Below are 26,832 nucleotides of genomic sequence, written 5' to 3'. Positions count from 1 at the left end.
ATACATATACCACTGTCTTTCTGTTTATTTTTTAAAATGTGTTCCTAAAAAAGGTGCTATATTTACACTTTTGGGTAAATAAAAATTATTAAATCAGAAAAAATGCTTTGCTTTGAGTACCTCATTATCTAAAATCAAATTAATTTTTACATTTGTTACCTCATTCCCACTAAACAATCGCTACTTCCCATCTGTTACCTAACCATTCTGAGGGCAAGCAAAAGAAACGGACCATAAAGTACTCCCAAAACCACATAAACTTCATTATCTTTAAAGAGAATACGGAAGAGGGATCAAATTAGCTTCTCTTGAAACACATTCATCGCTATAGCTAATACTGCTGACGTTTAATCTTATAATCTCTTTAGTCTCAAAAAGATGAAAAGTCAGCGTTCAGGAGATGGTATAGAAACAAGCATGTTAAACGTGAGCATATTTCACTCCTAAAGAAGAACCCACTTGAAAATATTCCTGCAGTACACAAATTCTGTTTTGTTGTGGAAGCAGATAAATACTATTTCCACTTAACAATAAACTTTAGATGTTTTGAATTCATTTGATACATTAAAAATAAACAAATAAATAAAAGAAGCTGTACCTTTCTGTATTCCTGAAGGACAACCTGAATTTCTTTTAGCTCTGGAAGGTCAGGCAGAAAATATATTTCATGTAAAAAGTCTTGTACTGCATCCCTAAAAGTTAGAAAAAAAAATATTGCAAAGAACATAGCAAACATTAGTTGGATCAGAAAAATCTTAAAAACCCATTAAAAGAAAGCAGTTAAATGTAATGACTAGAATAACAGAGGCTTCAAAAGCAGAAAAAATAAATTCCATGAATTTTTTTATCTAATTAAATATACCTATGAAACAAATTGTTTCTCTTGTTACTCAACTAAGCCACAGGTATTCCTCTATACTTTAAATGACTTTCTCTTTTAAAGACAGTTCTATCCAAAGCTTTCAGAGTTGCCATTCACCTCCTACCAGGTTTGGCCCTCATAATTTTGGACACTGGCCAAAGGGTGAGAATAATCCCATTTGATGTGAATCCAGTTCCAATTTTCCTCATAAGAAAAGAAAACATACAACCAAGAAAAGGATTTTGTGTTCCTAACATGAAGGAATCTCTTTCAATTTTGCTACTATGGACTTCTACAAGAGCCTTATTATTCCTATTGTCACCTTTTATTTTGAATACTGTTGGTATGACACAGTGCAAGAAAAATGAAAGCCAGAAAAATGAAAAGTAGTCAAGATACAAACTGTCATCCTTGATAAAAAAATAATTATAATTTTAAGCTACAAAACATAAGATGAAAAAGAATTAAGACTCGACATTGTCTTCAAAAAGGTTAAGTCACAAAAATTTAAGCCTTTTGTATTAGACTTTGATTTTATTTTCAGTTGTGAAGAGGAGTTGTGAAAGCCTCTTCCTTTCCTCATGAAGAGGATGTATGAAATCTTACTCAACATTAAATTCTGTGCAATCTATAATTATAACTCTAATTATTGAAAGAAACAAATAAAGAACTCCTTTCCTCCCTATTTCCAACTCCATACACTTCCCTCTAGCTTAGAGCAAGTGTTAGCAATTATTGTTATTCTTTCTGTGTGCCCTGTAGAGGGAAGTAATTTTCCATACCAGCAGAAAAAAAATACAGAATCGGAAAACCTGACAGGGGAAAGTGTCTGAATGGGTGGTAACTTGGCCATAGCATCATATATTTTTATAAGGACAATAAAAAAAACACCTTCTCAGATGAGGTTATCACTTGTCAAATTTCAAAATCTCGTTGCAATTTAGATAAGTGGGAATTTTATGGAACAACATACTATTTTGCTGAAAAACAAGTTTTCTCATTTCAGTGCCGGACAACTTTAATTTAGGGTTATGCCCATTCCTGTTTAACCCATATAACTGAAAATACTTTGTACATTACCTATTTTCAACTATTAGAAAGTAAAATACTGCTGTAGTTTCCTTTGGCTGGATATGTATAAGGGGCAATAATGCAACTATCACATGACTAAGCAAGGAGCCAAGGTATGAATGGTCCAGACTTCGAACAAAACAATCCCAGGCTCTAAACAAGAAAAGACAACAAAACAACAATAATCAATGATTCTTCTCTGCATAAAGACATTTTAGGTAAGTCATGAGAAGCATATTAAGTTATTTCAGCTCTGTGGTTTAGATTATTGTCTACAAGAAAACCCCAGTGTATTCAAGGACAGAAATGGCAGGTATGTCACTATTTGGGTACACTATCAGTTCACCTGCAACACAGTTCTGGAAAGTCGTCCTTGTATCTTAGAGCTGTTCTCAGTGTAGTCATCATCTTCACTCTCACTGAACTGATGTGTTTGGGACCCATGAGCTTCATTAAAGCCATAAGACTGTTTAAAGCCTAGACACAGAGAAAAGTCATTTTAGGCTATTAGATATTCAGTAAAACATATAAAAGCCATATTTTCTAACAAAACCAGACTACCCTGGTTTAAGAAATCATGCCCTATAAGACATGAAATTCAGACTGATGTTTCAATAAAGAATTTGAGGGTTAGAGGAATGATTTGGGGGTTAGAGACATGACTGACTATATGTCCAAACTTTTGGAAGCTGAAAAGAGCAGGTTTTTGAAATACAGAGAAAACAAACAAACTTGCATTAAAACAAAACACCACCACATCAACAACAGATTTGACATACATCTTCTGGCAAAAGTCATTGGTAAGTTTCAGGGAACAGGTAATAGCTTAGTTGTCAATGGGGCTGATGAAAGACAGAAGAGAAATACCGAAATGCAGAAAAAGGAGGAGATATTTCAGTCACAGTAACACTGTACCAAACAAGGTAGCACAATGCCCAGCATGACAGATCAGTGACACAGGAAGAAACCTGAGCTTGAGGAAAGGTCATGCAAGGGGAAACTCACCAAGAACAAACAACAGAACAAGAAAAGATAGAAACAATAGCAAGTGCAGCAGAAGAAATGCTATACAAGGGGAAAGATGCAGAAAGCGTGATGACATGGGGCTATGAAAACAAGAGCATCTCAACACGAATATCTGAAAAGCAAAAAGCTTGAAAGAACACCAGAGAAAATGCAGTCCATCAATGTAAAGGTTATACACATTCTAGCACTGAGAAATCCCCCTCCAGAGATCATCTGCACTACCTCTGTGAGGTTGCTAAAAGCCCTGTCTTGTGGTTAGAAGCACTGCCTGCACAGAGCTGAATTTTCAGACTTTGTCTCAAGTTGTGAGCTCTGATTTCTCTAAATTCTCCCTACTGTAAAGCTGAAAGGAGCTGTTCTGTGAGAAGCAAAACCAATAAAGCCCAGTTTCTCTTGGATTTGCATCTTATTTTCTTTAGTTTTGCCTTTTGGTGTCCTTATAACCTTGCTCCCTGTAGTAACTCCAGTTTTCCCCCAAATTCCCTCACCTTCCACTTTGTTTCTTTCACACATATAAAACATACACTTGGATTCCTCCTCTATAATTACTGGTTGATTAACTTTTTACACATACCATGCCTGACTGAAATACGTACATTAGTTGACCATTAAAAAAACGAAACAAAAACTTCTGAGCTTACACAGAAGTCCTACCCACAGTGAGACCACCAGTTTTCAAGAATCGTGTCAGAACCTTAGTATTTTTGAGACTTCAATGACAGTTGCACATAAGTAAGTCTGGAATATCAAAATAGTCCTTGCTTATCTTTAATATTCAAAATTAAGTTTACGCACCATTTTTTTATCCTCAATGCCAACGCTGGAACTCAGTAACTGCATATTAAAAAAAGCCAAGATGCCAAGCAATTTAGGTTGCAGATAATCAGCCTGTGGAGAAGGAAGGGGGAGGAGGAGAAAAAAAAAAAAAAAAAAAGTAAAAACCCAAATAATCTTACTATTAACACATTTCTATGCTTAAGAAATTAAAAAGCAAGTATGAAATGCTAATTATGAAAGCCAAATTAGAAGAATCCCAAATACATACACTGTTCCTTAAGGAATATCAGTGTTAGTGAAGGACCTCCCTATTATGCCGTGGGGTTTTTTGTTTTGGAAAGACTTTGCGGTGTGTGTGTGGTGGTGGTGTGTTGTTTGTTTGTTTGTGGGGGTTTTGTGTTTGTTTTTTTTATGCATACTCAGTATGTATCTCCCTATTACAGGAATACTTAATATGAAATGCCAGCCTTTCCTCCACTTTTTGCCTGAAATAAGTGATGTTCAGACAATGTCAAATCGTCTTCACCCTCAAACTGGAGAAAAGTATTATTTAACAAAACTGAAGATGAATATTTTCACATCCTTACCATTTGTTCAGGAGATGTTATTTCTCTAGGTCCCTGATAGGGATCATCATGAGATGCAAATGAAGCCAATATTGACAAACCATTGAAGACTTGTTGATAGTGTTCTCCTATACGCAGCAATAATTCATTATGCAGTCCCTGGTAGTCCTGTCTCAGCAAGCTGCCCAGCTCTATCTCAGTCTCATTCTATAATCAAACAGCAAACAGAAACCAAGTCTTCATTTCACCACAATGAAACTAGCACAGAGAGACAGAAGGCATTCGACTCTGCTTGATTTACCACAGAAATCAAAGAAAAAGCTTCTAGTTTTAGAGTTTTTTAAGTTCCCAAAATAACTTGCAACAGTTCCTCAGAGCCAAAGGAACAGATTATAAATAACAAGAACAAAACTTCTGCACATACAATTTCCCCACCTATGCTTTGCAATACCTTAACTTAAATAAAGCAGAAAGCTCACTATCAGTTGTTGCTCCTAATCTACATGTATAATACAGCAAACGCCAATGTACCTTGAGGTAATGAAGCGCCCGCTCAAGCTCATCCTTGGAGCAGGAACAGACCAAATGAGAGAAGATGTATTTGAAGTTGTTGATTAAAATCTCTCTTCGGTTTACATTCAACTGTTTTGCTATGGTTCGAATAAGTGTTGAAGCTGCAGGACTAGCCTTGGCTGCAAGGTCAGGAAGCAAAACTTGTAGGGTCCGCTGGTAAATTAAGAACAACACTTAATAGAAAAAACAAACAAAAAACCCCTCCAAAAACCTAGGGTTCAGCTTTTTTCTATTTGTGTCAGTACAACACCACACCTCTGGTCATACACATGACCAAAGGTATGAATAATGGAAATACCTAGTAAAAATGCAGATAAAATAAAAATAATTACTTAAGGAGTTCATCTAATCAATACTGAGAAACATGCAAACAAGTAGCGAGCTAGCATTTTCTGTGTCCGTCCAGATTCACCACAAAAGGAAATCTTAAATGAAAAAAAACTGAACACACCCACACACATCAACACTCCCCCAACTGACTATCAACTAGAACACTGCTTACTGAACGGCTTTGCATTTCACATCTACCAAAAAGCAAAATAAGAGTACAAAACTACTTAGGCTTCAAGTAAAACAGATATCTAACCATATCAAGAACAGATCTATCCACAGAACAAGAGTTTTCTTCATTTGAAACAAGAAAGCAGACACTGTGCAAAAATCACACCTTGTAAAGTATCCCTCCAAGTGCCCTAAATCATTAATAGAGATATACCTGATGAGTACTCTAGACCTTAAGTTATTTTATTGTCTGTCACACTTGAATTAGCACTATAGCCATCAGTGTAACTTGATAAAACTGTTCCTCTGTATTTGAACTCCCAGTTGCAGCAGTCTCAAAGTATTCTATACTATAACAAGCAACAGCAACTAGAGAAAAAAAAATTTCAGATCTGTGACCTTCACAGAAAAATTGTGGACTAAAATAGAAATCCACAAGCACACACACACACAAAAAAAAAAAGCAATCAAGAGTAAAAAGGACTGACCAACTTACTGAGAGAAAGCGATTTAGATCTGGAAAATCAAATACATTGGCAATCTCAGATAACATGTCCAGAGCCATTTCTCTCTGGTGAGCAGCTGTTTGTTTCTGTAGCTCATTACCCTGGCACGGACCACTCAATACTGCCATCTGGCTGGAGTGCAGGGATTCCACTAGAAACTAAGCATGAAGAAATTCAGTATTATTTCCTCCTTTTTTTGCTCCCTAAAAATAAACACAAGAGTTTCACTGCGCTTTCTATGCATCTGTTTTTCCTTTCTCATTTATTGCACATAGATCTATGATTATTACTTTGTGATAGAACTGGATTATCATCCACTTAATAATTTAATTTAATTTTGCAACCCTGGATTCAGACATTGCATTATTTTAAAAAATATTCAGAATTAGAAAAGTCTGCTTTTGATAATTTTCTTTTAAACAGAACTTCTGTCTTTAGGCAATGGGTATAAAAAAAGAACAAATCAATCACGTCTTATGTATACGCATATGTATTATGCCTATGAAACATTGACTTCAATTCCAATTTTAAATCATAGCTTCTCATGGCAATGGTACCACACAATGCAAGAAACTACATAGCTCCTCTGTTTCAGAATGACAGCATCTAGGGAATAAAAAAGAAAAGCAATACCGTTGAGGGGAGAAGATCATGACAAAGTTAAAGATTTCCCATTCCTCCTGAATGTTTGTGGGGGGTTTTTTGTTTTGTTTTTTAAATAATCTCTTTCTTGTCCTATGAGATTTCACCTTGTAAAATACTGTAATTTTTACCTTTAATACCATTTTCAAAACACACAAAGAGAACCTAAACATATTTCTTTCTAAACCACCAACTCTTTTCTTTTTACCTGACAGATAGGCTTCTTGTACTGACTGAAAAAAGCTTGTAGTTTTATGGACTTAGCTGCTGCCAGGGATCGAATTTCCGAGTATGCTGCTCCAGCCACAGAAGCTGACTTGGACAACAAACAGTGTAACAAATGCAAGAGGGCAAATGGTACCAAGTCTCCTTTTGATGCCCTTACAAAAAAGCAGAAGAAAAAGAATTAAAAAGGAAAAGAGAATCATTGCATTAATAAAATGACTTAAGAATATACAATTACTGTAAGGCAAAAGGACTCATAATTGTATTTGCATAGCTTATCTGTACTTCCTATGACACAGCAGAAGAAAATGAGGAATATTCCGTATGAATCAATAGCTTAGTACAGTTGCAAAGGACTCTGGACAAAGGCTAACCTTCAAATAAGTAATTTAATCTTACATTTACACTTGAACAAAAAGTTACTTTGCATCACAAACTGACCCTACCTAGCAAATTTCAAGATACTATTAAAAATACCTTCCAATATCTCCTGTTGTGAGAATCAAGGTATCTTTAAGTTCATTATTTCTTGATATTTTGGCATTTGTGTAGGCTTCTTTCATTCTTGAAACAAACAGCTGGAACAGATGAAAACAAAATAAATGTAGTGTTTGACATTAGTAAAACAAAAAAAAACATAATAAGTTAGTAAACCCCCCTCCCCCAAATAAATATGAGTTTTATCACCTCTTTTATCAATCCTTCTTCAGAGCCTAAGGATTCTAGTATGTTCTTTATGCAGTCACTAAAAGCCACTCGTACATCTTTGTCTGGATCTTCCATTAGATTTAATAAAGACTCAACAAGAATTTTCACACTGGACTCATCAGTGTTAAAATCCAGATGTTTGCAAAGATGAGGTATATTTTCTATAAATGCTGGGTGGCATGGGTTGGAGGAGGAAAGAAAAATATATTTTTAATGCTTTTTAAAAATCTATTGGAGTGCACAAAACAGTGATGCAAGTAAGCCATAAAGCACACTGTATTTTTTTACAAAAGAGTAAATATTGTCAAACCAGACAAGCTATTTAAAATTCAGATTTTACCCAGTATTACATTTCTAGATAAAGCCATAGACCAAAATCATGCCATAGACCAAAATTATGCCAAGGTAGCTTATAAAGAATATCAATGACAACATCAAACATTAGCAGTGATATCAACTGAAATACAACATTTCAAACACCTTTATAGCTATAAAAAAAGCAATGTAGAAAAAAAGGAATGGAGAAAGGTACAGAAGTAGTGACTTTGTATCTCATACAGAAGTGCAAAATGTTAACAAAGTTAAAGTCACATACCTAGCTTTACTGAACTGGATACTTTATTCTCAAGGAGAATAAGAAATGGCTTGAAAACACAGGCTTGCACAGAACAAGTTTTTTCATGAGCAGAGGTCACAGTAAGGCTGCTACATAAAATATCATAGGTAACGTGCTTAATAGCAGAGTCTGCTAAGGGAGGTTGTACACTGAATGTACCAGAAAGACAGCAAGACAACTTCCCAACTATAGCAGCACAAGCCTCCTTGACTAGCTCAGACTCATCTTTGATTTGATTTCTGAAATGGAAACAAAAATTAAACAATTTTAATAGATCATTTACCTAGAAATTTGTATTTCTACATCGTCTAAATTCTCTAACTACACTGAAAGCATTATTAAGACAATTTAAAGATCTGTTTCACTAAACTTTTCTTCTGTTTAGATTACCCTCAAGTTCTATTTGAGATGGCACTGGGCATGGCGAGTCTGGCATGTTATAAAGAAACTGAAGACTAGACACAATAGGACAGAAGACACCAAGATTTATATACAAAAGGCAGAGAAACTGGAAAGATTTTAAGGGACGTATGAAGAAATATCACTTATATTTACTTCAAAGATATCTCCTTTCCCCTCCTTAATTAAATTGTTAATTAGAAATGGTGTCTTCAACTAGTGAAGTAACTTGTATTGTAACCGACATGGTAAGCGAACACTATTCTAGCATACAGACATCATCACTTACAGATATCCCGTTGATATCTTACGATTTCTGAAATTGAGATCTAGCAAATTCTGGATGAAATAGAAATTTGTATTTATTTTGGTGCTTATACTACATTTCTTATTTCTTCTTGCATGAAGACAGAAAAGCAGCATTAATACATACAAAAGAGCTTTGGGAATCATACTGCAGGACCGCACACTTGATGGATGAAGTAGGAGAGAGAATCCTTTAACGCAAGTAGCCCGAATTACTTCGTGGGGACTTTGTAGTGCCCAATGATAAATGGATTTTCTCCAATCCAGACGAATGTTTCTTGGGAAGAGAGACAGAAGGAATACACAGTGTGACTGAGTTTGGGGTGCTAAAGAGAAAAACAAAATAAAGAAGATAATTACTTGATTTAAACTTTGAATATCATCAATCATCATAAGAGGGCAAAGAAAATTTTATTTGAGAAGAATCATTCCAGAGAGATACTGAGTTTTATATACTTCAACATACTTACAGAAACTCTGTGCCGTTTTTTCACTCAAAATTACAGGATCAAAGCCAAAAGCAGATGGCTTAAAAGAAAAATCATCAGGATGGCTGTAAATCCAGGGCAGAGACAGAAATCCACATAAGTTATCAAGAACCTGATCACTCAGTGGAATTTTCACTAGGGGGGGAAAACAAAAGTCAAATCAACAAAAACCCTGATAGTTTTATAGCTCTGTATAGTTTATAAATCAGATACACATCTTATGTTCTTAATTTGCTACAAAGTGTTATTTTTTCTATCAACAAAGATTAGCATCACCATTCCCACATGTTGATATCCTACATTTTAGACATATAATAATAATGTAGTGCTACATCAAAATAATCTAAAAATTTCAGTAAACAATTGACAGAATGTAATACATGAGCAGCAGAATCAATATAACTTCCATATCTCTGGATTTTTACGGAGACTCTCAAGTGGACTTTGGGATGGCTAGCAAACTGAACTCATAGTAACACTTTAGTTTTTCGTAAAGTCTGTCCTCCATCCTACTAGCTACTTTAAAAAGAAACATACAAGTACTTAATATTTTTGGAACACATCCTCCGTGCCACATTTGTTGAAGCTGGTCGGAAGCGTTGAAATCTTTGAGTGAAACCAAGATAGTAAGACATCCTGCCTCTGTGTGCTTTATAGAGAAAACTGCTAAAAGTTCATTTCATTCTTATGCATATTCACTATCCCCATGTAGTCTCTTGTTCAGATAAAAACCAACAGAAGTACAGACAAAGACTAGCAAATCTTGTTCAAAAAGGAATGCAAAGGAAGCTCTCTAGACAGAGAGGAATGCTCTTGGTTTTTATTTAACCTTTTTTGTACAGAAATTGGAGTTCTAACATTCAGTACCTCTACCACAACAGACCAATTTAGTCAATGCATTCCTAATTTACAAATCCAATAAAAGACATGCTAGTTGAAAGGATTTCTCACCTTGTGCATACAGCAAAGCATCAAAGATTTTGACTATTCTGTCAATCACTTGTTCTAGGTTAACAATCTGCGTAGCAGCTGCTAACAGGTTTCTGCAGGCTTCTACTACTCTTGTGATGAAATCAGAGGAAATCCACGTGAACTGTGTATTCACCACTGAACCTGAGGAGCTTGGAGTACTCTTATATGTGTCAGAGTTACATGGATGAGTTACTTTATGATCTAGGCTGGTAAAATAAAAGTCATATCATCAATGCAACATCTAATATTGTATTGCTTGTAAGCAAAGCTACTATGAAAATGTACTTCTTCAAAACATCCAGGACTTATCTAACACTTGTCCTGATATATGGGCAAACATTAAAGTAATCCACACAAATCATAATAACAATTACAAGAAACTACCGATTTCACGGTTTCACCTTGGTACCTTTACCTGTTAGAATTTGTTGGGGGCGAACAATGAACTATGCACAAAGCAGCTAGTTGCAGAATTACAGCAATCCCTTCTACAGTCTGAAGAACATCCGCTGGCAGAATTTCTTTCTCAAGGATAAATATTAAGGATGCGGCTTTCTTTGTGATGGCATTCCATAGAGTGCTCTTCAATTTCATGTTTACGGGACTAAGTCTGCAATTTGACCATATTAATTATTTTCCAACACATACTTTTTTTTTTTAAGAAAAGATAAATCATCATAGCAAGAACAGAGCTAATCGATGTTGGATACAAGATTAGGAAAATACCAAACGAAGTTTTAGCTTAAACATGCTCTTCAGGAGAGCAAGATACTAACTCTGAAGTTAAGTGTGATGCAAATCAGACTTATCTGAAAGGCTATAAAGGTATAATTCTACAATCCTTGGAAGGTCATGGTGACCAAGGTGGTTCCCAATGACTATAAAAAGGCAAACATTCCACCCATCTTCAAGAAAGGCAAAAAAAGAGGATTCAAGGAACTATAGGCCTGCTAGCCTAACCTCAGTCCCTGGGAAAGTTATGGAAAAAGTCTTCCTTAAACTCATTTCTAGCTACATAAGGGACAAGACAGCGACTGGGAATAGCCTGCATATATTTACCCAGGGCAAATCATGACAGACTAAGTTGATTCCTTTCTACAATGAGACAGGTAGCTCTATGAATAAAAGGAATGCTGCTTATTTGAAGGACCTCAACTGGCTGGAAAATTAGGCTAATGAAAACCTCATGAAGGTCAACAGAGACATATGAAAAGTCCTGCACCTGGCACTAAAAACCCATGCAACACAACAGGCTGAGGGCTGACTGCCTAGCAAGCAGCTTTGGAGAAAATGACCCAACCAACGGACTTGTGGAAAAGTTGAATGTAAAAGTGGCATGACCTTGTTGCAAAGAAGGTCAACTATATACTGGGCTGTATTATCAAGAGCGAAGGCTGATCATGAGCCCAAACCTGCAGTACAGCATTTTTTGAGTGCCCAAATACAAGAAAGAGATCAACATGTTGGAGCAAGTCCAAGATAATCAGGGAGCTGAAGCACAGCACAAGCAGAGGCTGAGAGAACTGGCTTCGTTCATCTGAGAACAACCTGACTTAACTAGACCTGCTTTAAGCATGTCCAGCACAACAGCATAGTTACATATATAACTCTCTCATTCTGTATATATTTTCTCAGCTTTTCTGTTTTCAGTGTGTAAAAATGAAAATAATTTGCATTGAACATATTAAAAAATACAGTCTCTAACTAAAGCTTGGCTTAGAAATCATCTGTAGATTCTGATCCTTCAAAATATCATTTCATCATTTAGATCTTTTCCCAGAAGATCTTTCAAGGTGGTTGTTATGAAGAAACTGCCTCAAAAATATTGTCATTTGTTATTATTAACTAGCCAAATCACTATAAAAGTACTTATTGAATAAGTGCCATACACTACTGGTGTAGGTGATTTCTTTGGATGCTTTGTTTGTAGGCTTAGTCGTCGTTTTTTCTCTGGAACTTCATCACTGCTGCTGCTCCACCCATCAGTGTCAGAAGTATCTAGCTGGTTCTGATGAAGCTCCTGAAAGATTTCTTCCGTTTGTGTTTTTAATGCTGTATAAAGTGGACTCACTAGATACTGGGATGGAAAAACAGCAGAGGTACCATGATGCATACTATGCCTTACTTCTCAAAGACTTGATATTAAAATATAAACATTCAAAATATTATGGTAACAACCTTCTTAAACCTTTCTGAACAAAAATCTTAATTATAAGATGAAAATTCTCATAAGCAATGAAATTTCCTGTGTTCCTACCAGAGAGAATACAGCTAGTACAGCTGTTTCCCAGTTCTTGCCATAACACCTTGCTACCAAAGCCACCAAGACAGCATAAGTTTAAGAGACAATACATATGATATGCCTGTAAGTGTATGGGGTAGAGGGAACACTCAGCGTATTAACACCTCATCATTAACACCTCATTATGTTTTTTAAACTAAAAGAGAATAGATTTAGATTGAACATACAAAAATAGGTTTTTTTACAATGAGTGTGGTGAAACACTGGCACAGGTTGCCCAGAGAGGTAGGTGATGCCCCATCCCTGGGAACTTTCAAGGTCAGGTTGGACCGGGCTCTGAGCAACGTGATCTAGTTGAAGATGTCCCTGCTCACTGCGGGGGGGAGTGAACTAGATGACCTTTAAAGGTCCCTTCCAACCCAAACTGTTTTATCATTCTATTTTAATTCAAACCTTTCTGCCTGCCTGTCCCAAACAAATATGACTAAAAGCATATGGTTAGAAAGTAAGAACAGCTCAGATGAAGGGAAATTACTTGTAAAGCTGCCCTTGTATGTGTGTACACTGTGCCCTAGCCGCATTTTATACTATGATTACAGACAGATCCTTGTGCCTACATAGCTTCTCAATAGTTTAATACATCTGGAAAACACAGGGTCCAGCTACATCCAACTAATTAAAGAACTCTGACTTCTACAAATACATGAAATAGCTGAGAAACAAGGAGTATCAATCTAATTATGCAACTAAAACAGTACTTCCTAGATTTTCTTCATTGTACACACGTAGGTTTTTGTACATTATCTATTCACATGAAAAATACAGTTTTTAAAATTAACCTACCTCTTGTTCTTCCTGAGTTCCAAGCACATTCACAAAAATTCCACATATGGTACTGATACGGACTTTTCTTACTTGTAATGCAGATTCATAGCCAGTTGGAACAAACTCCAGAAAATACTGCAGCATATGGCAAAAAGCGGCTTTCAGCTTTTCAGACTGAAGACACCTAAACACATCACCTTCAAACAATGCACAGAGCTTCTCTAGTAGCATATTCAAGTAGACAGGTTCAATATTTTTGTAAGAATCTGCTTCAAACGGCAACAATGTCCTCACCAACAGTAAGAATTGTTCTCCAAACAGTTCTGATTGTTCAGTATCCATTTCAAGTGCTGACTGTAGAATTCCAAAAAAGACTGTGAAAAAAACGCTGGCCAGCTGTTCTGGAGGTCCTCCTAAATGAATTAATTTTACTAAAAACTTCACTGCCAAAGCTTTAACTTTTGGACTGCCATACTCCAACAGGGAGCAGCCTATCCCCCAGAGAATAATATCTTGTCTTACAAAAAACACATCTGCAACAATATCTGTCAGAATAGACATTAATATAACTTCCAAACATTCTACGTTGGGCATACCCATCAGCTGTAACGGTGCCAATCTTAAATATCCCACATTGTCACTTGTATTGCTTGAAAATCTCTTTACAGTCACTGGCCAGAGCAGTACATCTCCCCAGAGATGCTTTTGTGCATCTCTTTCATGCAGGAAGATTAAGTCTTGGAAAAGCTGTAGCAAGTCTTTTGTTAGTACTTCAAAAATGGAGCAACTCTTCATTTTAAACAGAGACAGTAAAGAGCAAATGACGTCACAGATGTTCTTGTGCAACGTGTTGCAGTTTGGAGTTGCAGCAATTCGGAGAAGCCTTGTTATGATCCAGTTACTAAATTCTAGGACAATAAAAAAGAAACAACAAATGGAAAATTATTAAGATAAAAACCAAAACCTCCTATTATGAGCACCTGCCTGAGGTTGCTCATCAGCATAACAAAAGACAACTCCTTGAGATAAATGCAAGTAGGCTTAGCCAACAGAGAGCTTTCACTGGGACATTTCTTCAGCAGATCTTATTGAAAAAAGAGGGAAAGGGGAGGCAGGGCTCTATGCCAGGGGAGGGAATGGGGAAAAAAAAAAGACAGACATTTTATATGGGTAGTTCCTGAAATTTTCCACAGTTAAAAACACCCTCAGCCAATGAATATGCGTACAAGATATCTCATCAACATGAACCGGGTAATACCACTAGGCAATGGTAACGAATAAGATCAAACTGTCCTGATAAGTTTCCATTATCACAACTGCAAATCAATTCACAACATTAAAGGTCTATCACATTTTTCACTTACTTATAAATATGTAACAAAACTTAAAAATCTGCCTTTTCCCTATTTTTGTTCTTTTGTAAGATCTCATTGTCAAAAAGTGTAAATCCTGAAAATATCAGGCTTCAACATAAACATTTTCAACAAACTCACCAATGCAACTGCATTCGTTTTCCTCCTGATTTCCATCCACGCTTACAAACATAAGCGGGGAAGATTTCATGATATGTTGAATAAAATCAAGCAACATTACAGAACTTGGCTGTGAATCTGATTTCTTAATCAGTTCCAAAGCAACTTTAAAAGAAAAGGAGACACATTTCTGAATTAGCATTGCAATAAATCAACTTCACAATTTTTTTTAATACCTAAAGAGAAAGAAGAAATTTATTATATAAAATACCATGATATAGCATTAAAACTGTATAGTTAGCAATTGGGAGTGTGCTTTATTAATCCATTATAATGATTTTGTGCATATTATAAACTCACTGTGTGACAGCAAACTGTATGAAGAAAAATATAAATTACTCAGCTTAAATATTATGCATTAACACTTAGTTAGTATTATATCCAACTGTTTGATGAGTGAAGAATAGCGAATAGTTAGCATTTTAATTTTTAATCGCACAATTTTCCCTAGGTTATGAACTTGGTAGAAAAAAGCCCTAACTAAGAATTGTTCTAAATCTCCAAGAAATAGAATTTTTTAAATGGTAAGGTCATCTTACTGAATCAGAAAGTTTAGCAAAATACCAAACATATCTAATGCTGCTGTATAGCTCCACTGAAACAGGTATCTGAATCACATCAGATTTATCCAAATTCCACGTGGCTAGTTAGCATAAGAAGGAAACTATCTCAGATTCAGATCACAATTAACCAGAAAAGCTATATTATTACCATTCTTATGGTAATAATAAAGTAGAACACTTATGTATTCAAAAGTAGTATCTAAAGCAGATTAGCTTTTTACTTTTATAGCCTTTCCTTTCAGGACTATAACAGAATTAACAAACACGTCATCTGGAGAGTAACATGGGTATGATACTTAAATTTATCAATTCACTAGACAAAATATCAGTCTTACTGAGACAGCCACATGAAATTATACCTTGGAAACAGTAAGTTACCCATCCTGTGATTCTCCTTGATGCAAATGTACAGATAACTACAAATTATAATTTTGTAGTATATGGATTTCTTAATTACAGAACTGTTGTTGAAGTACTGTAATAATTGGAACCTTAACATAATTTAAGGAGTACTAAAATAAGGCTTTGTTTGAGTTCTAAAATTAAAAATAAAGCCGTTTACATCGAAGTATTTCAATTCTGAAAAACCCTGTGCGTATTAAGACTTGCAAGCTATATTACTCAATGAACAATCACATTACATGATACAACTGATTTTCAATATTGCAAGCATTTATATTCATAAAACTGACGTAAGTTACTTCACATCATAACAGCAAATACTTCATTGTGGAAGTTATTAAAAAATAAGTCATAAGTAGTATTGCATTCAACTACTACATCTGGTGAAATGAGAGTTGTAACTTTTTTTTGGCAGGAACTGCTTAACGCATAAAGCAGGTAATAATTTTAAGAGATAAGGATGTAATACTTACCAACATCTACATCTGTAAGAATTCTGTCAATGAACTGGCAGAGTATTTGTCTTGGTTTCCGCACAGCTGCATTGTATTCTTCTGGACTGGCACTAAAATTAAAAGTACATTATTTTGACGTTATCCTTTTTAAAATAGAAAATAATTATTTGAAGTTTAACACAATGTTAAACACTAATTTTTTTTTCTTCTGGAAGTCTTAAAAAAGAAATACAAATTGATTTCCTGTTTTAGTGACCAGCCTGTTCCTCTTTCTCTTTATTCTTCAGACGTAAAAAGTTTTATGAAGTACTGAAGATCATTTAGTTTTGTTATGCAATTATGTTTGCTATATATTAAAGCCACATCTGGCAGATTAAGGGATTTATCCACACGCTCTACCAAGCAACAAACCAGCTTTGGTGCAGAAAAAAATTAAATTAAGAACTCGGTCCACTTTTGTAATTAACCAAAATGATTGAACTGATTAGCTACCAACACCCTGCATGAGAGGTGTCAATAGCAACTTCTCAGGTGACTAAGATGGCACCTAGCTCTCATCAGGTCAAGTCTCCAACATACAATTAGACTTCCACATCAACTATCTGCCTACCACAAAACAAAGCCGCAGTCTTGATGCTGCCATTAAAACTTTATAGCCAAACGTTTTCCAAGGTCTTTTAATTCTCAGTGAAACTGCTGTCCCAAAAGAAGGGATAAGTCATTTACCCAAAACCACAACGCAAGTCCCCAGGATGTGGAGTGTTATGCAGGACAACACTCCTCTCCCGTCAGGTTCTACCAGCACCACCTACGAGGGAGGATGCAACCCAGGCAGGTGGAGGGAGAAGGCGGCCCATAAGGGCCCTCCGATGAGGGGAGGGCATAGGCCCAGCCTCAGGGGACCTCGCACAGTGGGGGGGGAAGGAACGTACTTTTCCACCTCCCCACGCCATACACTGATACTGAGGCCGGCCACGCTTACCCCCCCCCCCCCCCCCCCCCCCCCACACACACACACACACACACACGGGGGCGAGGTATGTCCTACCTGGCCAGCTCCCGCAGGGCCGGGATCATGGAGGCCATCTCCAGGCCCTGCTCGGCCATGGCTCCCGCTTTGAAACAGGCCGCGCGCCGCCGAGGCGGGAACGGCGTGACGGCGTCCGGCAGGATCCAAAACTCCTACGCCCTGCAGCTGGCGGGTGCGCCCCCCTGCGGCGCGGCTCGGCTTTAACCGCTTCGCCACCAGAGACCAGCGAGGTCGCGGCGCCTCAGCGCTCGCTTCCGAGTGGCCGCCCCAGTAGGGCTCTCCTCCGCCGGGCAGGTCACAGGCAGGTGACAACCACGCAGGGGCCTAGCCGCGGCCGTTTCCCGGTACTGGCACTGAGGGGGCTGCCGGGAGAGCCAGCCAGAGTCCGGACACGACGGGCGCCTCAGCGGGGTGCAGACCGCAGCTCCCGGGAACTCGCGGGGCACAGCCGGGGAGAGAAGAGCAGCACTTTTGAGGGCGGTTTAAACCGAGTCGAGGGGAGCGGTCCCGGTCTGAGGGGCGGCGAGGAGGAGCCCCCGGTGCTAGCTGAGAGACTCCCGCCAGAGCGCTCCCCGCAGCTCACGGATACCCCAAAACCAACCGTGACGGCGCTCCTCTCAGGGAGAGCGATCCCGCGGGCCCCACAGAGCGGCCCCCGCCTCCGCCCGCCCCTGCCGCCCTGCCATTGGCCGCCGGCGCTGCCCGTCCGCCCGCCCCGTCCTGCCCTGCCGGCAGCAGGTGGCGGCGGCCCCGGCGGGCGGTGCGGCACTGGGGGAGGAGGTGGTCAGCGGGCAGGTAGGTAGGGAGCGAGCGAGGCGGCGGTTGCGGCCGGTTCTTGGTGTCTTCCCTCCGGTCCCTCCGTGGGGAGGGAGCGGCGAGCCCGGCTCCCTTGGCTGGTGGGAGGGCGCGTTCTGGCGGGTGCGGGGGCTCTGTGCCCTGCCTGTAGGTAGCGGTGAGGAGCGGGGTTAAGCAATGTTACCGTTACTATTTTGCTTTTAGCGTGTGTTGTTTTCTTTTTACGTCCCTTTGAGGGAGCGAGCGCGTTTAAAATGCATAAAGCGCGAAAGGTTTTGAGAAAGAAGCCGAAGAGCTGGTCCGGCATCCCGCGGCGTGCGGAGCGTTGCGCGCTGCCCCGCGGAAGGTGCGCGTTAGTGGCCGGGCGGGGATGCGCTGGTGAGGCTAAGCTTGTGACCCGCCTGTGGGCACTGCCTGTGTAGCAAGTTTGCAAGACCTCAGAGTATAAAAGGATAAAATAAGGGAGTTTGTGTGTAGATAGTAATAGCAGGGGGGTGGTGTGAAGGGAAATTGAAGTCTGAGCTTTGTTTTTCACATTAGGATAGGAGGTATAGCTCTTTCTGCATTTGTTCTTGAACTTTGTCTTAGCGTTGTTTCCGGGCTGAAATAAAATCCTCTCGGAGGCTTCTAATTCTGTTGCCTGTTTCCACTGTGCTAGGGCTGTGTCTCTCGCATGTAAAACAGCCCACAAAGTGGGTGCATGTGTGTATTTCAATTACTGATTCATTTCAGATGATTGCTTTTGGGAATCTATTATTAATTTTTCATTCGTAGATGGTTATTTTTTTCCTGCAAAACATGGGTATGCTGTTTCATTAAAAATTCTGCTGACCTTTCAGAGGTTGCTAACATGGGAAGGACATGGAATACTTTGAGAAACTTTGCAAAACGTAACTGGGTTTTATCTTAGTTTGTTTTTCAACATATATTGCAATGTTTTCTACTAGCTAACTTTATAAAATATTTGTCTTTCAAGAGTCGTTCCTGGAGAGAAAGCAGAAACTGTGTAGCTTTACATGTTTGTTAAGTAGAACTTTAATGGTCCAGGAAGACCAAGTGTATCTGTGTTTTCTTATCAGTATTATTCTTAACACAAAATTTTTCTACACAACTTCAATTAAAAAAAAAATCTATTTATTGTGGAGCAGCATTCTGAGTGTAAACTTACAAGCCTGAGACAACAATCACACTAGGAAAGGTGTAAATTGCAATACTTTCTAATTTGATGTAGAGTTAAAATTCCTGTGTCATCCCTGATAAGACAGATGGCAAGATATCAGTTGGGATCTTAGGAGAGTTTGAGCAGGCTATAATATTCTTTAGCTTTCAATCCTAAGAAATACAATAAACTTATTGACTCATAGGGTGATATTTTTGTTATTAGTAAAAGATAAGTGGGGCACACAAAGTGATTAATGAAAAAAAGAAGTACTTTTGCCTGGAAGTCTGAGTCAACAGTGAGATCATATTAATATAGGTATTGTAGAAGTGTTTCCATTTGTCATAGGTAGAATGCTGTATAAATTTGTGGTGCAGTTTCTCTAAGAATTTACCAAGCATGTAATTCATGTTTTTTTTCTTTTTTGTAATAAGTATAGAATCATAGAATGGCTCGGGTTGGAAGGGACCTTAAAGATCATCTAGTTCCAACCCCCCTGCCATGGGCAGGGGTATCTCCCACTAGACCAGGCTGCTCAAAGCCTCATCCAGCCTGGCGTTGAACGCTTCCAGAGATGGGGCAAAGACAGCTTCTCTGGGCAGCCTGTTCCAGTGCCTCACCACCTTTACTGTAAAGAATTTCTTCCTGATATCCAATCTAAATCCACCCTCTTTCAGTTTGAAACCATTACCCTGTGTCCTGTCATTACACTCCCTGATGAAGAGTCCCTCCCCATCCTTCCTGTAGGCCCCAGTACTAAGTACTTATAGCAATTCACTAAAGAGAGATCTCCTGCTCCTGATCCCTCACTGGGAGTGAAGTTAGGAGACTTTTTTCCTTCCTGGTTGCAAAGCCCCATCTACTGCCTTCTGACCCTATTGTCAAGTTCTTCCAGCTACCGCAGTTTTATAAGACTGCCCATAACAACAACTTCATTGTGCTGCAAGGATGTAAGAAATCTGCTAGATGTTTCACATAAAAACATTTTTATGGGCACTCGCAAAACTTAGCCCTCCCCAAACCCTCCAAAGAAACACCAACTGAAACACCTGACTTTGTTCCTTGCTTTTCTTGAACACATGATTAGCAGCTCAATAAACACTTAATTCATCTCCTTGTTTCTTCCTCATCCCATTATTTTATACTTTTATATCTCTTGAGTCTCAGGAGGAGGAGTAGGTGTATTATCATCCAGCTGGAGAGAGACACTCGCTGCTAATGAAAACAGTGTGCCTTGAGACTGTTCTGTGCTTTCTCTTCCGATGCAGAATTCATGTTGGTGAAATGAGTCTTAGGTGTGCGGAGCCTGTACTTTGCAGACAGAACCCAGGGAGAAATTCATGCAGACAGAGAGAGCTGAGTATCACATCCAGTGTATGTGACAGTACCAAGGTTTCTGCTGAAGCTGATGTTACTTCTGTCCCAACTTTGTCAGTCCTTTGGCTTTATAGTTGCATGATTCTTCCACACTCAGGCCTCCATCTTCTTTGGCTTTCATTGCTGCTTTACTACACACCTCTGCAGGTCAATATTTTTAAGAGACTGAGTGACTTTGCCTTGGACCAGCAAGTCACAGAGCACAAGAGCATGTTAATTGTACTTTTCTTCCCTCTGTTGTTTAATTCTGAGGTGGAATTATTGTTCTTGGGGCTCATCCACTCTGTGGATGTATGTGAGATGTTCCCCCATGTGGTTAGCATGACTGCAGTTAAATATCAGCTGTCTCTTGCAAGTAGGCACAAGCGATTATAAAGACATTTAAATGCACGTGTGTATTCCTTGAACTGTGAAATATGAACATTATACAGGCTGATACAGTGGCCAGCAGCCAAGATGGTGCATGAAGGTCCTCTGAACTGTACTGAGTAGTTTCATGTAATATCAAGGTGTGCTTATGGTTTATGATTGGCGTGGCTGATGTAATAATGCCCAATGGCCTGTATGATTACTTGAGGACTAATTTCCATATATAGTCACGAAGGTGGTTGTCAGAGTAGTTGCCTGACCTTTGAACACCTTGCATTGTTCCTGTACACCATAAAAACGTGTTTTCCAGCATGCGCTGTTTTTATCTACTCCTCTGTAGCTTAGTCAATTTGGCTGGAGTGAAGGAGCACAGATTAAAATTATATCTTGTCCTGAATATTGTTTGATGATTTAAATAAAATAAAGGTGAAAAATTGAAACAGGTGGTAAATGGTGGTGAGGACCACAGGCAAGCCAGCAATCTAAAAGCAGGATATGTACATTCAATGGTTTAATTGGCTCTGGAAATGACTACTTTTTTTTTTTTTTTTTAAACTTGTAGCAACAGTGATGCTTAAAAATCCCTTAATAAAATGCAAGACTGTACTAGTCATGGTAGAAGAAAATTGTCCAGTGTTTCAATTTAGAATGCATTTAAACTATATTTGAAAGTACTAGCTGTTGTAATTAAATAGGTTCTTCTTTTATTAAAATATTTCAATGAAAATCTGAATAATTGTAGTAGCCACAATTTTCATAGTGGAAAATTGTTGTTTTCTGAGAGAATTTTAATGTGAGGAGAAATAATTTTCCATCTGGTTCTGTATTCCATACAGATTAAGACTAAAATAGAGTTTATGCATGGGAATATTGATAAAAGTTCTGCTAAACATCAACTTTCTTCATTTCACAGCTTACTATAGAAATCAACACAATGGAGAAGGGAGAAAGGGAATTCATGGTTTTTGTCATTTTACCCTCTTTTTTTTAGAAGTCAAATAAATTAAATCTATGTATGTTGGAACAGTATTCATTATCTTTTGGAGGAACATATGTTCCTTGGTGAGTATTTTCCCAGTACTTGTAGCTTTCACTACTCTGAAGATTATGTCAATGGAATGGACATCACCTTAACAGCATATAATATGGAAGTACCTAAACTAAAAATCTTTTACCAGTACCCTTACATTTAACACTTCGCGTAAAGTTTGTGTGTAACGTTTAGTTGCCACCCTTCTCATTGCAGTAATAAATTAACTAAAATACTTTCATAGCATTCACTATGATGTATGAAATACTTCACATCCAGAATAACTGTTGCCATAAAAACTCCAAAAATCACTATGTCTACATAAATGGGTTGAACAAATGTAGAACAGGAGTACTAGGGAGTAAAAGGATCTGATCCTAGCAAGCAAGTTTATTACTGGAGAAGGCTCTGGTGTACTGTGACAAACAATAAGGAAACAATCAATTGTAAATGTAGTGCTGGGAAAAGATACCTAGCTAAACAACTTAAAATGCTTTTGAATCTGAAACCCAGGTTTTAAGCTATTCTGTGTAAGATGTTGTCTCACTAGCTCATTTCAGCCTTGACATTCACTGAGCAAACAGTTGACATGTTGCAATACACAAAGGGATATTAACAATGAAATCAACAGGCATTAGTCAGATGAAGTTCAATATGGATCAGGAGTTCCAGGTTACAGTCACGTACTGCCACTTTATTAAGGGTTTTTTAAGCATTGCTGTTGCTACACCTTTAAAAAAGGGCTGCAAACTGAAACAGTAAGGGTGACTTCTCTATTCTCCAGTGTGTTGTGTGTGTGATAAAACTACAATTACATGATTTCAGCTTTGATTCAGCTGATCACATGCAGGAAATATTAAATGTCATTCATGACCATATTATATACCTTATTATTTGTTTTGGTAATTCTAAATGTAAATTACTTGATTAATTTCTAGATTTTTATGTGGGGGCGTGTGCTTAGTTACTGGTATTACATACAGGTGTCCAAAGAGAATAAAGGTAGTACATTACAATAGCTCATCAGAGAGACTGATATTGCTAAGCCTCAGAAATAAATTATGCATAAAGCAGATTGTGTGCTTCTACGTGCATGCTTTTGGTGAGAAAAGGATTATCAACTCACTTTCAGGGCTCTCTTGCAGATGTTTCCTTAATAATAATAGGCACTAGCGGAAAAAAAAGAAATTAATGCTGCTTCCAGTATTACCCGGTTTAATTCACTTAGTGTATTCATCCGTTCATCTTGTTAATAATCATTGGTAGAATGGTCTGATTAAAAGCATTGACGTGTAGTAAAGCTGAAATATTAGGCTGTATGTTATCAGCAAGGTTATATTTACTTGAATGCTAATTTAAAGGATTTGTCTCAGTGTGAGCTTCAGGAGCTAGCTGTTTCTTTTTAAACTGGATGTTCCCTCATAGGTTTTTGTTTACCAAAATTTTTGTAGTTTGGAATGCTTTTGTCTTGCTGATTTAACAAGCTTCTCTTCTAGCTCCACGTCTGTCTTTCTCCCATTTTGTTTCCACATGTCCTACCGTTTCTCTTTGAACTGGTTTATCCCCTTATGACAAAGCGAAACTAGACTCTGTTCTTTCATATACTAAAGGTAGGTCAATATAGAGTAGTATGAAATTCTCCTTTTCCATAGAGCTGTTTTACTTTTGCAGTGCGTCTAGTCCTTCCAAGCTTGATTTATAGAATCAAGATATATTTAATTGAAACTGTTGTGGATTTTGCCATTGATATAGCTGGCTTCAGGACTTGACTGATTCTAAATCTGTTTTTTCCCCTTAGGTAACATACTGTATTCAGTGACAAAACAATTCATAACTGAATATAAAGATGTATTTTGCTTTACTTGTCATCACCTGTATCAGCCATTTCATTGTATGAATATTTTTCACATCTCAAATTAGCAAAACGTTATGGCACATAAATAAATCTAAATCTTATCAATAATTTAATTGATTTTTTAAAGGAAAGTTATCATGTGCTTAGAGTTGTATCCACAGATAACTACTTCACTAATTCAAGGCCCATTGGACAAATCCTTCTTTTTTTTTTTTTAGCAGAGATTTAAAAAATATAATAATTAAAACTAATGTGCACTCCCCCAAAAATTTCCAGAATCTTTGAGACCGTCCATTTGGCCTGAAATTTAAACCTCCGGGTTGGCTTCTTCAGCATGGGCAAAATGGTTTGATCAGGTCCTACCAAAGCTGCTCCTAAGGGAGGCTTGACAGCAACATGAGACTAGTTGTTTGTCATGCCAGAGCAAATCCCTACTTCTGGCACGCCGTGTTATGTTTGTTTTCATGGGGTGGCTTGCACTCTGAAGTGGCTGCCCTCCTGTTGTGGTGAAAGACAGCTACTGGGTCAGCCATGCTGGGCTTTTTAATGAAGTTCTGTCTGATAGACTGACTGCCTTGGGAAAAGTAGTAATTATAAAATGATCTATAGTAATAGATGCACATATTTCTGTTGCATTCCAAAATTTCTGCATGCTTTCCCTCCTGAAATAATTTTTGTGGTGGTTAATCTATGGAACAAACTCTTCTGTCGTATAGTTTAAGCTATCATTCTGCTTTTTACTAAGTAAATTAAGATCAAGGCGTTTAAACTCAATAGGATTAATCCATATCAGTCCTTCTCAACCAAATAAGCATATGTTGGATGAGTAATTGGGTGCTACTGCAGTCTCTGTGCTACCTAAGAAGTGCTTCATTAAGATGTCATTTCAGTTGTATTGCTTTCAGCTGGACTCCTCAACCAGAGGGAGATAGGCCAGTAGGAGTGGGCATGAAAGTACGGAAGGTATGCATAGTGTTGGCTTGGTACCACAATAAATATTTCTGTGCCATGTTTAGAAATTTAAAACTAGGGATTTAAATATAGATTACTGTTTAATGCTCAAGAACATTGATTTTGTAGAGTTGGAAATATAAGTTATTTTTAATGTTGTCACTGTGTAAAGTGACAGTCAGCAACGTGACAGGGTTATTCAATTTTTGTGAAGGTCAGTGGGAGGAGGATGAGCTCCTTGGTGCAGTCTTGTAGTTAACTTAAAATCCAAAATGTTTGTTTACTTAAAATATTATGTGAAATAAAATGTTTGTCTTCCAAGATCTACTCTAGAGACCTTTTTTTGCCCTTGTAAAAGCGCTGATTTATCAACAAGCTGATTTGTCTGATAGTTGATCACACTTGACCATTTTGTCATGAAAGAGGCAGTTTTTAGCTACATATTTCACTTGCTGAACATGTGGAAATCTGCTCTCAGAGTCCTAACAAGTGTTAGGACTTAAAAGTGGTGTAAGAAATATTAATATTTTACTTTGAAAGTGTCACAGTTTGGAAAGGCTTTGGATTGTTATTTGGCAATTTTGGAAGACTAGCATTTAATGCAGGCTATGAGAGCAAATAATTGTCACGTTACTGTGGGATATTCTAAAATGGCTAGCACAAAGCAAATAAAAATGCATATTAAACTTAAGAATACTCAGAATTCATGTTTAGCTAAGCAAAAAGACTCCTTACAAAGGTAATCTGTGTGACCAGTTTACAGGATTTTTGTGTGTAGTAGGTATTGAGCCCTGTAGTTATCAGTCTGTAGATAACTGCATAAGCATATCTTTCTCACTTTATGGGACTTTAGGTCATTAATTTTAAAGCAACAAGTAATTTTTTAGAACGATCATTTTTAGGTTTGCAAGGGTTATTACTAGCCTAGAACTGTTTTGTAAGATGAATGTTTTTGATACTTGAAAAAACAAAACAACATTTCTAGTTAATAAAATCATGCACATCTTTATGCATTGTTTTGCATAGTTGCAACGAATGATTTAAATGCTTAGGGATGCCTGCTTTTGTTGGCAGCTCAAACTATTAAAAAAAAAATCAAAGAATTTGTCTAAACCCAAGATTTTTGTAAACTTTTTTTTTATTTTGATTTCTGATGTTTGTAAGAAAGATGGTAAAGTTTTCACGTAAGCATCAGAAACAACTTTATATTTTTAAATGAAAACTATCTCTTAATAATATGAATTCTAAGGCTGAGGTTTTGAATAATTTAGTTACAAAAAAAAAAGGCTCAGAAATTTTTTTTCCTCTGCAAAATGTGATTAGAAATGACAGTTGGCAACAACAACTGTAGATGTTTTCTTCTGGCCTAATTATTCAGAACTACAGTACCAGCAAATGAACTTCATGTGTGCCCCAGATAGTCTTCTAATTTAGAAGCTACAAACAATACTCTATTTAGTTTTAGTTACTCAGATTTACTAATGCGCTCCTTTTACCCTCAACACTTAGGCAAACATAGCTCCTTCAGGCTGTGAACGGGCAGGTGGGTAGCATTTATGCATCGGCAGATTCTGCGGAGACTGAGATTTTGAAATGCTGCCAGCTGCTTTTGCCATGTATTGTAGAAGACCCTCCTTTTTCCTCTAGCTTGACCAATGAAAAAAGAAAAGCAAAAATAACCTATGAATTTTCCATGACAGAAAATCCTGGCTTGCTTGTAGTATAGTAGCTGATCAGTCTAATCTTCTAATAATCTTTTGAACCATGTAGAGTTGAACAAGGAATTAGTAGGTGACAGAAGGCCCTGCTGCCATCTGATAATTAATGAAAACTGAAAAATAGCCTGGCAACACACATCTATTTGGTACTACTTAGTAATTGCAGTTAGCTGGAATATGAAGAATACGTGGATGTATATTGAATTGCTGAGGGCAGGAGAATGAATGTGCATTTCTGTTGTTACTCCTAATGATCTTCACATGATTAACTTCTGGGGTGACCTTAAAACG

At 37.6% G+C, this 26,832-nt stretch overlaps 2 protein-coding genes across 3 annotated transcripts in view; one reads left to right on the top strand and one right to left on the bottom strand.

Annotated features, from left to right (window-relative positions):
* Positions 1-17,560, bottom strand: part of ATR (ATR serine/threonine kinase) — a 42,101-nt gene extending 24,541 nt beyond the window's left edge. For both annotated transcript variants that reach the window (XM_063337816.1, XM_063337817.1), the window contains exons 1-20: positions 17,306-17,560; positions 16,276-16,367; positions 14,799-14,942; positions 13,324-14,213; positions 12,128-12,315; positions 10,654-10,848; positions 10,218-10,444; positions 9,249-9,401; positions 8,906-9,104; positions 8,053-8,312; positions 7,437-7,627; positions 7,227-7,327; positions 6,733-6,904; positions 5,873-6,040; positions 4,834-5,028; positions 4,324-4,509; positions 3,755-3,847; positions 2,280-2,410; positions 1,943-2,086; positions 599-692 (exon numbers count right to left, since the gene is read on the bottom strand). In XM_063337816.1, the coding sequence (XP_063193886.1) occupies positions 599-692; positions 1,943-2,086; positions 2,280-2,410; positions 3,755-3,847; positions 4,324-4,509; positions 4,834-5,028; positions 5,873-6,040; positions 6,733-6,904; positions 7,227-7,327; positions 7,437-7,627; positions 8,053-8,312; positions 8,906-9,104; positions 9,249-9,401; positions 10,218-10,444; positions 10,654-10,848; positions 12,128-12,315; positions 13,324-14,213; positions 14,799-14,942; positions 16,276-16,367; positions 17,306-17,364 (3,882 nt within the window). In that variant the 5' untranslated portion in view covers positions 17,365-17,560. The remainder of the gene's footprint in view (positions 1-598; positions 693-1,942; positions 2,087-2,279; positions 2,411-3,754; positions 3,848-4,323; positions 4,510-4,833; positions 5,029-5,872; positions 6,041-6,732; positions 6,905-7,226; positions 7,328-7,436; positions 7,628-8,052; positions 8,313-8,905; positions 9,105-9,248; positions 9,402-10,217; positions 10,445-10,653; positions 10,849-12,127; positions 12,316-13,323; positions 14,214-14,798; positions 14,943-16,275; positions 16,368-17,305) is intronic.
* An 85-nt stretch (positions 17,561-17,645) lies between these two features.
* PLS1 (plastin 1) overlaps positions 17,646-26,832 on the top strand; it is a 47,798-nt gene continuing 38,611 nt past the window's right edge. The window contains exon 1 of the mRNA XM_063337818.1: positions 17,646-18,082. The gene's annotated coding sequence lies outside the window, so the exon portion shown is untranslated. The remainder of the gene's footprint in view (positions 18,083-26,832) is intronic.

This window comes from Chroicocephalus ridibundus, chromosome 6, assembly GCF_963924245.1.
Source record: "Chroicocephalus ridibundus chromosome 6, bChrRid1.1, whole genome shotgun sequence".
Taxonomy (NCBI): domain Eukaryota; kingdom Metazoa; phylum Chordata; class Aves; order Charadriiformes; family Laridae; genus Chroicocephalus; species Chroicocephalus ridibundus.
Note: the sequence above shows the minus strand (reverse complement) of the source record. Positions and strands in the feature narration are given on the sequence as shown.